The sequence below is a fragment of the Xenopus laevis genome, chromosome 4S (genome assembly GCF_017654675.1).
Source record: "Xenopus laevis strain J_2021 chromosome 4S, Xenopus_laevis_v10.1, whole genome shotgun sequence".
In the NCBI taxonomy this organism is placed as follows: Eukaryota; Metazoa; Chordata; class Amphibia; order Anura; family Pipidae; genus Xenopus; species Xenopus laevis.
The window spans coordinates 83,317,972-83,328,948 of NC_054378.1; the positions used below are offsets into that span (position 1 = coordinate 83,317,972).

Consider the following 10,977-nt stretch of genomic DNA (forward strand, 5'->3'; position numbering starts at 1 on the left):
CTAGAGACCAAGGAAGTCTCAACATAAAGTGACCAGTTGCACTGTTATACCTTTTGTTATAATAACACAATCACTGTTGTCTATGGTGAATGTCATACTGAACAAAGATTTTGATTTGATTTCCCCTATAAGTGCAGAGCCTTATAGGGGAACTATCACGAAAAGAAAAATGTTGTATTAGCTTCAGCATACTGAAATAAAAAACCTTCTATACAATCAATTAAAAATTCTGTATTGTTTCTGAAATAATCAAGTTTATCTTCACTATCCCTCTCTCAGCATCTGTGTCTCCTCATTCTGTCTCCATTCAGGAGTTGGGCGTCAGATGAATGATCCAATATATCATACAAGGGGGCTCCTTTTGCCTAGAAGATATATTAGGTCTCTCTCTGCATGCAGAATTCGTGTAAAAGGCAGTTATTTTGTTACATTTTGGTTGTACTGAAATCAGTTATTTCAGCGAGCTCTAACACAAAACTGCTGCATGAAGACATAATGAAGAGAAACAGATGCCAAGAGAGGGATAGTGAACATAAACTTGATTATTTCAGAAACGATGCAGAATTTTTAACTGATTGTATATACAAAGTTTCTTATTTCAGTATGATGAAGCTTATATTAAATTTTAATTTTGGTGATAGTTCCCCTTTAAGTATAAATGCAGAGAAGGGAAGTCATATGCACATAATCATATGATTAAATATAACTGTGTACCCTTGTGTCTTAGCCTTGGCATGTGTACACAAGACTCCAATTTGTGTATTCTGAAGATTAGTTCAGTCAATCTTATGCAAAAAAATTCCTCTCTGAGGCCTTATTTTCTAATGAAAAAGATTAACCTATTATAAAGAAACCCTTTCAGCTGTCAAGTGTTTGGGTCTCTGTTGCTTTATCTGCCACCAGACACAGTTGTCACTGTATTCCCACATAGTACATTCTTTGTCCTGCTGACCAGTATAGGGCTGAGGAATGTTACTTTCTAAAGATTTACAAAAGCAGCTTAAACAATTGTGATTTCTCCTCTATAATGGCAACACTGCCATCTAAATACTGTAATTTGAAATAATTGGAGAGTTATTTCATTCAAGATATGCTTTAGACATGTTCCTTTGTATTCATGTTTCTTAAACGTGTTTGTAGGAGGCTCAGTTTAAGTTTAGGTACCTCGTTATTAGGGATGCACCGAATCCACTTTTTTGGATTCGGCCGAAACCCCCCAAATCCTTTGCAAAAGATTCAGCCGAACCGAATCCTAATTTGCATATGCAAATTCGCGGTGGGAAGGGGAAAACATTTTTTACTTCCTTGTTTTGTGACAAAAAGTCACGTGATTTCCCTCACCACCTCTAATTTGAATATGCAAATTAGGATTCGGTTCAGCAGGGCAGAAGGATTCGTCCGAATCTGAATTGTGCTGAAAAAGGTCGAATCCCGAACTGAATCCTGGATTTGGTGCATCCCTACTCGTTATAATGACACTTTTATACTGAAGAAGGACATTTCATTCTATTCAGGGTGAGCCTGGTTAGCCACCCTAAATAGCATAGGGATTAATAATTGAGTCCTGACCCATGTGTTAAGAATCCATGCTGTATACTGAGGCATATAATCCCCAAAATACAGGTGCAGTTAAGACAATTTATGACAACTGGAAAACAAATTTGCACCAGTTCCAGTATGGATTAGCAATCACTCAGAAGGCAGTATTTGCTGGTTTACTGTGTAAAAGCAGAGGTCTGACAAGTTAATAGACCTAATCAGATGCTGATTAGATGCCATGCAGGTTAACATGTTTCTTTATAACATTCACTATAAGAAATAACTGGCAGGGCTGAAAAGATAACAGCACACTACTAAACACTGTATGCTTCATAAGGTGATATCTTGCCATGGAAATACAGGTATGTGACCCGTTATCCAGAATGCTCGGGACCTGGGGTTTTCCGGATAACGTATCTGTAAGACGCGCCGGGAAATTCCTTCGGCGCAGGCCTCCTGTGACGTCACCTGCGCAGCCCTGGTGCAGGCAACGCTGGCATCGATTTGCCAGCGCTTGATGCTGAGCGTCACGACGCACGCCGTTTGACGCCGAGCATCATTTTTAGCAACAATTCCTCTTTAAAAAGGCCAGTCTCCATTGAAACAGTGCCCAAGATGGCTTCTGTTTACAGATCCTGCCGAAGTGTTACTACTGTTTGGAATATCCTGTTTTTTTTACTTCTACCTGTTTTCGCTCCGATCCTTGCCACCTGCCTCGACCATTTTGCCCTTTTTTTGACTACACCTTGCCTAATCCTTGCGGGTACCTCTTTACGAACTTGTTACTATCATACGCACAAATTCCTTGTTGGTTACGCAGCAGAAAGCCCGGGGTCCCAAAAGGGCATAAGTGAGGAATCCACAAGGGTTCCCTGTGCATCTGAGTGTACCCACTGCTTTCAAGGTTCCTGATAGACGAGTACACTATAGTATCTTTCCGTTATTTGGATCTTCATACCATAAATCTACTAGAAAATCATGTAAACATTAAATAAACCCAATAGGCTGGTTTTGCTTCCAAAAAGGATTAATTATATCTTAGTTGGGATCAAGTACAAGCTACTGTTTTTTTATTACAGAGAAAAAGGAATAATTTTTTAAAAATGTAGATTATTTTGATAAAATGGAGTCTATGGGAGACCTTACCGTACCGCCTTACCGCTTTCTGGATAACAGATCCCATACTTGTACTATGTGAAAAAACCCTCAAGAACAGCCTTTATGTTCTGAAAGCTAACTAAACCTACTGCACATTTAACCATGAATTTGTGTTAGAAGATGTTGGGTTTTATGTTGCCCAAAAGATAATACACTCGCTTGGCACACCACGGGGGTTAATAGTAAATGGCTGGGGGTTAATAGTAAATGGCTGGGTGCTCACTGTACGGGGGCTGCCTGACAGTCCCCATAACACTTAAATCAGAAAAAAGCAAAGGGAACAGTGCATACCAATATAAAAAAAAAAAAAAAAAAAAAAAATAGTAACTGGGGTCTATCAGGGGAACGTGCAAAAAAATGAAATGCAGGATTTGTGTTGAAACAGACGTTAACCAATAAAAAATCAGATGCTTGTTTTCATAAGCTTAGCAGCATTCTATTATAAAAGCTAAATGCCTAATTTGGTTTTAAAACATCAAAACAGGAAAAAAGAAGTAATGTGCTTAATGTCCGATTTGCTAATATAAACCCATAATAGCAGGGTGCAGGTGTGCTGCAATTTGATAGCATCCTGCAACAAATATACTTCATAAACTTGCCTAATTTACTCAGTATATCACTTATGCAAAGAAACAAAAAACACAATGAGGTGTTGGGAAATTCTGGCCAGGCCCACATAGGAAAAAATGCCATTTATTCTGAAGGTCTGTGCTGACACATATCACTTGCCCAATCGATCCATAAAACCAGTATAATCTTAATCTGTTTCTGTAGAGACATTTTACCAACTGCAGCAAATTATGTAAGGTTAAATGCGTTAAGAATGAAACCATAAGCATTCATCTTAATACCCAATATCATGCCTGCCATTTCGTCAATTCCAAAGGCACTGCCAAAATTCCAAGATTCAGTTTGAAACACAGCCATGCTGTGTCCCAGTCACTACCGACCTCTAGAACACACTGGTTTGTTCTGTTTATATAGTTATAAATATAACTACCTGTACATTTCCTTTTTATTATTCAGATTAACATACTTCCTGATTCTGACTTTTTTGCATCCTCAGAGTATAATAAATCTCAAAAAATTTGAGTTTGTTTTCCGACTAAAAATTTGGTAAAAAAACTCAATGTTTTGAGTTTTTAGCATTCAGACTTTAATAAATAACCCCCTAATGTTGTTCTAGATAAATTGGTCATAATGATAATCAATTGTCAGCTTACAACAGAAACATATTAACAGATTATCCAAGGACAGCACCTACACCCTATTACTGTCACTTAATGGGTGACTCCCCAGCATTAACTTTCTTCTCTCACTTTCAACTACCCCCACAATGCACCTGGATGACATCACTTCTGATTTACTGCTCCCATCTAAGACGGAGTCACTTTTTGCTACATTGTTTTAAGACTCAGAGCCAGCAGTACAGGCATCAGAAAGGGACAAATATGGGACAAATATTTCAATTGATAGCATTATAATTTGCAAATTGCTAAGATACTTCGAATTACATTTTTTTTTTATTATGCAAAGAATATTTTCATTATTTTGGTGAAGTTCCCCTTTGAAGGAAAATTTATCATCCTTTCACTCACAAATGGAATCATATACATATTTTTGTCCTTTTCTCACCTGACGCTGCCATAATCAAATCTAGTAACCTAGAAGTATTTAACAATTGTTGGACGTATAGGCTGCTTACATCTTACTCTGCTTTACATGAGCTATACATTTTGGCACATTCCCCTTAATACACAAGGAATATTTTTCACAATTCATTTTGTACTAACAAAAAAAAGACAAAAGACACAAGAATATAAATCACTAAATGAATTGTGAGCTAAAAAAAAAGCTAGGAATACAAAAATAATTTTGTCATCAAGAAACAAATGACACCAGGGCAAACTGAACGGTATACACACATATATCCTGCTGCAGTACACAAAATATAAAAGTAAAACAAGCAAAATCAGTGGATATGCCAATTCTGGTATTGGGTATCAGGCAGGTCACCTGATGCCGCTGTACACTGATCTTCCCAAGGCAGATATTTGCAACAGGAGTCACTGTGAAACTCTCACAACTGTATGGCACCTGAATGAGCAAATCACAGACAGGAAAGATCACCTTTACTCTACATGCAGTAAGTTAATTTATTATCTGTCAGTGCTGCAATACACCTGCCAAGGCACATGGCAACATGTGCCATTCATTCATTTAAAGCATGAAATGGCACTTACCAGCATCCCCTCTGGAATCATGTTGAGAAATATAATTTGGCAGAAATAAAAACAGCACTTCATTTACACCCCCATCCCTCCCCATGAAACACATGTATGGCACAGGTGTGGGTCTGACTTCGACTCATGGCCTGGGATGCCCCCTGGGACAAAGGTTAAAGTAAGATAATGCCCAATCAGAGCCCTGCGTGGCCATGTAAGCTTAAGAGAAAACGCTGTGTCATAATAACTAGTATAAAGCAAATTTATTTTCTCTGAACTACGTTCGGATCAGGTCTGGACTGAGAATAAAAATAGGCCCTGGCATTTCAGGTACCCAGAGGCCCCAACAGGCCACACCGAGGCCCAAACAGTCTACCACCAGCCCACTAAATAGTGACTGTCTATGGCAACTTACAGCAGCAGCTCTGGCCTTTGCCAGAACCCACAGATTGCCAGTCCGGGCCTGGTTCGGATTTTCCATTGCAGTTTACTTTAGGGCAAATAACCTCCTTCAGAAATGGTAGCAACCTATTTAGCCCACCCACTCCCTGCACAGATTGTTTCTCCCTTCACTCACTGCTTTCATAGGTTCCCCCCTCCCTGCCCGTTCTTCTCCCTCCCTGAACAGATCTTTTCAAAGATCTATTTGAATATTTGTAAAAACAGTAATGAGCTGCAGCATTTCGTTTACACCTCCTTTCCTCCCCATGAAACACACGTATGGCACAGGTGTGGGTCAGACCTCAACCCATGGCCTGGCCCTGGGATGCCTCCTGGGACAAAGGTTAAAGTAAGACACTACCCAATCAGAGCCCTGAGTTGCCTCCCACAGACCCCTGGCTCACCCGCTTGCTCCCCTCCGCTTGCTTATTAGGTAGAGCAGAAAGAGCGCCGCACCAGCTACAGACGTGTTACGTGCATTCAGGTACTTGCTGTACACCGGCGCCATGGTCACTGTCAGGAGAAAGGGCGGAGCATAGACAGAAGGGAAGCCGGTCACCCACCCGCAGCATGCTGGGTAAGCAATAGCCCCGCCCACAATTCCTCCCACCTAGTCATCACCATGGAAACTGCTTCAAGTTTCTGGTGCAGTACTTGCAATTTCTCTTTTTAAAACTGTAGGACTACATCTCCCTCTCCCTGCACAGAAAGTTTCTCCCCTCTCCCTGCACAGGTGGTTTCTCCCTCCCTGAACAGATCGTTTCAAATATATATATTTGAATATTTGTAAAAACAGTAACGAGTAGCAGCATTTCGTTTACACCTCCTTTCCTCCCCATGAAACACATGTATGCAGGGCCGCCATCAGAAATCACGGGCACTGTACAGCAAAATTTCTGGGGCCCCCCGGTCCCCAAGGCCCACCGCAGATCCCGCCCACACCACAGTAAAATGTCCACAAAGACACAACCGCTTAAAATGGTAAACCCCCCACTCACAAGTTATAAAAAACATTAGTGGTCAGGGCCCCCCCATAAGTTAAAAAAAAACTACTGGCACCAGGGGCCCCATAAATGTTTTTTAAAAAAGCATTGGTGGTCAGGCCCCCCCCTATAAGTTAAATAAGAAAACTATTGGCACCAGGGGCCCGATAAATGTTTTTTAAAAAAGCATCGGTGGTCAGGGCCCCCTTATAATTTAAAAAACAAAAAAATTGGCGTCAGGGTCCCATATAAAAGTTTTTAAAAAAGCATTGGTGGTCAGGCCCCCCCTATAAGTTAAATAAGAAAACTATTGGCACCAGGGGCCCGATAAATGTTTTTTAAAAAAGCATCGGTGGTCAGGGCCCCCTTATAATTTAAAAAACAAAAAAATTGGCGTCAGGGTCCCATATAAAAGTTTTTAAAAAAGCATTGGTGGTCAAGACCCCCCATAAGTTAAAAAAAAAAACTATTGGCACCAGGGGCCCCATAAATATTTTTTTTAAAAAAAACATTGGTGGTCAGGGCCCCCCCCCATAAGTTAAAACAAATCATTGGTGGTCAGGGCCCCCCTATAAGTTAAAAAAAAACTATCAGTGCCAGGGGCCCCCTACAAAAAAAATGATTGTATAAGTGGGCATTGCACACACTGTATATAACAGGATCCAGGTTTCTACTGATACCAGCACTAGGCAAACTCTGTACACAGGCTCTGTGGTAGCTAAATAAACTACAAAGAGTCATAGCTAGGCAAATATTAAGCACAACATACACAAACTGATTTGTCTCTCTCATGTGCTGTTTCTCTGCAAGCTCCAGCATGCTGCCACCCAGCTCTCTCTATGCCATAGAGCAGTGACTTATAGTTCAGCAACAGCTGGAGAGCCGCACTTTGCCCATCACTGCCATAGAGAAAAGAGCCCAAACAGGAACCCTGTGCTTACAGGGGCGGGACTTAAAGAAGGGAGAAGCTGTCATTGGCTGAAAAGCACTGGGGCAGGGCGAGATTGCAGAGTTAGGGATCGTCTGCCAACTTCATACTGCTGATGAAAACTTCAGTTGTGCATTGTGTCACAGCTTGAAATTGAGTCATGGAACTTGCAGATAATCCCCTCTCCCTGCACAGATCGCTACCCCTCTCCCTGCACAGATAGTTTCTCCCCTCTCCCTGCACAGATGGTTTCTCCTCTCTCAGCACAGATAGTTTCTCCCCTCTCCCTGCACAGATGGTTTCTCCCTCCCTGAACAGATCGTTTCAAATATATATATTTGAATATTTGTATAAACAGTAATGAGTAGCAGCATTTCGTTTACACCTCCTTTCCTCCCCATGAAACACACGTATGGCACAGGTGTGGGTCAGACCTCAACCCATGGCCTGGCCCTGGGATGCCTCCTGGGACAAAGGTTAAAGTAAGACACTACCCAATCAGAGCCCTGAGTTGCCTCGAACAGACCCCTGGCTTACCCGCTTGCTCCCCTCCGCTTGCTTATTAGGTAGAGCAGGAAGAGCGCCGCACCAGCTACAGACGTGTTACGTGCATTCAGGTACTTGCTGTACACCGGCGCCATGGTCACTGTCAGGAGAAAGGGCGGAGCATAGACAGAAGGGAAGCCGGTCACCCACCCGCAGCATGCTGGGTAAGCAATAGCCCCGCCCACAATTCCTCCCACCTAGTCATCACCATGGAAACTGCTTCAAGTTTCTGGTGCAGAACTTGCAATTTCTCTTTTTAAAACTGTAGGACTACATCTCCTGCCATGCAAGCTAAAGAGAAAATACTGTTTCTCCACTACCGGCTCAAATTGTTTCCCCCCTCCCTGCACAGATCGTTTCTCCAATCACTGCTTTCATAGGTTCCGCCTCCCTCTCTGCACTGAACGTTCTTCTCCTCCCTGCACAGATTGCTACCCCTCTCTTTGCACAGATGGTTTCCCCTCTCCCTGCACAGATAGTTTATCCCCTCTCCCTGCACAGATCGCTACCCCTCTCCTTGCACAGATAGTTTCTCACCTCTCCCTGCACAGATAGTTTCTCCCCTCTCCCTGCACAGATAGTTTCTCCCCTCTCCTTCCACAGATAGTTTATCCCCCCTCCCTGCACAGATCGCAACCCCTCTCCCTGCACAGATAATTTCTCCCCTCTCCCTGCACAGATGGTTTCTCCCCTCTCCCTGCACAGATAGTTTCTCCCCTCTCCCTGCACAGGTGGTTTCTCCCTCCCTGAACAGATTGTTTCAAATATATATATTTGAATATTTGTAAAAACAGTAATGAGTAGCAGCATTTCGTTTACACCTCCTTTCCTCCCCATGAAACACATGTATGTCACAAGTGTGGGTCAGACCTCAACCCATGGCCTGACCCTGGGATGCCTCCTGGGACAAAGGTTAAACTAAGACACTACCCAATCAGAGCCCTGAGTTGCCTCCCACAGACCCCTGGCTCACCCGCTCGCTCCCCTCCGCTTGCTTATTAGGTAGAGCAGAAAGAGCGCCGCACCAGCTACAGACGTGTTACGTGCATTCAGGTACTTGCTGTACACCGGCGCCATGGTCACTGTCAGGAGAAAGGGCGGAGCATAGACAGAAGGGAAGCCGGTCACCCACCCGCAGCATGCTGGGAAAGCAATAGCCCCGCCCACAATTCCTCCCACCTAGTCATCACCATGGAAACTGCTTCGAGTTTCTGGTGCAGAACTTGCAATTTCTCTTTTTAAAACTGTAGGACTACATCTCCTGCCATGCAAGCTAAAGAGAAAATACCGTTTCTCCACTACCGGCTCAAATTGTTTCCCCCCTCCCTGCACAGATTGTTTCTCCAATCACTGCTTTCATAGGTTCCGCCTCCCTCTCTGCACTGAACGTTCTTCTCCTCCCTGCACAGATTGCTACCCCTCTCTTTGCACAGATGGTTTCCCCTCTCCCTGCACAGATAGTTTATCCCCTCTCCCTGCACAGATAGTTTATCCCCTCTCCCAGCACAGATATTTTATCCCCTCTCCCTGCACAGATGCTTTCTCCCTCCCTGAACAGATTGTTTCAAATATATATATTTGAATATTTTAAAAAACAGTAATGAGTAGCAGCATTTCGTTTACACCTCCTTTCCTCCCCATGAAACACACGTATGGCACAGGTGTGGGTCAGACCTCAACCCATGGCCTGGCCCTGGGATGCCTCCTGGGACAAAGGTTAAAGTAAGACACTACCCAGTGGTGTAACTACCGAAGAAGCAGAACGGGGGTACAGGGGGCCCGGCGGGGCCTGCTTCCTCAGCAGTGCCGGATTACCCACAAGGCGCCCTAGGCTAGGGCCCACCCACCTGGTTTTAGGGGCCCGGGATGGAGATGCATGCGGCCCAGCTAATGCTGGTCACATCGCTGGTGGGGACTGAGCAATATGCAATGAGAGACTCTGCTGCTTATACGGAACGCATTGGGTATTTGTGCGTAGCATGTCCTAAAATGCGTTAAGTATGCTGAGTCTTGCTGCTCCATGGCAGTGACACTGCCCGCCCCCTCGCTGGCTGGACTGTGCGCTGAATAAAGTTGGAGATGTCACGGCTCCTCACAGCCACGTGACTCGTCTCAGGGATAGAGATAACTGCCTGCTAGGGATGTAGCGAACGTCGGAAAAAAAGTTCGCGAACATATTCGCGAACTTGCGCAAAAATGCGAGCGGTTCGCGAACGGTTCGCGAACCCCATAGACTTCAATGGGAAGGCGAACTTTAACATCTAAAAAAAAAATTTCTGGCCAGAAAAATGATTTTAAAGTTGTTTAAAGGGTGCAACGACCTGGACAGTGGCATGCCAGAGGGGGATCAAGGGCAAAAATGTATCTGAAAAATCTGCCTGTGTGTGCTTGGAAGAGATAGTGTAGGGGGAGAGCTGTTAGTGATTTCAGGGACAGATGATAGTAAGTTTGCTGGCTAGTAATCTGCTTGATACTGCTCTGTATTGGAGGGACAGAAGTCTGCAGGGATTTGAGGGACATTTTAGCTTAGGTAGCTTTGCTGGCTAGTAATCTACTGTTCTCTTTAAACAACTGCCATACGTTGACCTTGTAGGCATTGTTTGCCCAGTTTTTTTGGACGCAGCCACTGAAGCACAGTTGCCAGAAAAAATATGCCATATAAATGCTGAAAATAGTAATTTTTCGCCATACGTTGACCTTGTAGACATTGTTTGCCCAGTTTTTTTGGTTGCAGCCACTGAAGCACAGTTGCCAGAAAAAATATGCCATATAAATGCTGAAAATAGTAATTTTTCGCCATACGTTGACCTTGTAGACATTGTTTGCCCAGTTTTTTTGGTTGCAGCCACTGAAGCACAGTTGCCAGAAAAAATATGCCATATAAATGCTGAAAATAGTCATTTTTTGCCATACGTTGACCTTGTAGGCATTGTTTGCCCAGTTTTTTTGGTCGCAGCCACTGAAGCACAGTTGCCAGAAAAAATATGCCATATAAATGCTGAAAATAGTCATTTTTTGCCATATACGTTGAGTCAACGTATGGCAAAAAATGACTATTTTCAGCATTTATATGGCATATTTTTTCTGGCCTCTGTGCTTCAGTGGCTGCAGCCAAAAAAACTGGGCAAACAATGCCTACAAGGTCAACGTCGTTGAC

General features: G+C 43.3%; 1 protein-coding gene across 4 annotated transcripts in view; it reads right to left on the reverse strand.

Annotated features, from left to right (window-relative positions):
* abcd3.S (ATP binding cassette subfamily D member 3 S homeolog) overlaps positions 1–8,940 on the reverse strand; it is a 38,459-nt gene extending 29,519 nt beyond the window's left edge. Inside the window, exon 1 of one of the 4 annotated variants that reach the window (XM_018259563.2) lies at positions 8,794–8,940. In XM_018259563.2, the coding sequence (XP_018115052.1) occupies positions 8,794–8,897 (104 nt within the window). In that variant the 5' untranslated portion in view covers positions 8,898–8,940. 4 annotated transcript variants of the gene reach the window in all.
* Positions 8,941–10,977: the final 2,037 nt, after the last annotated feature.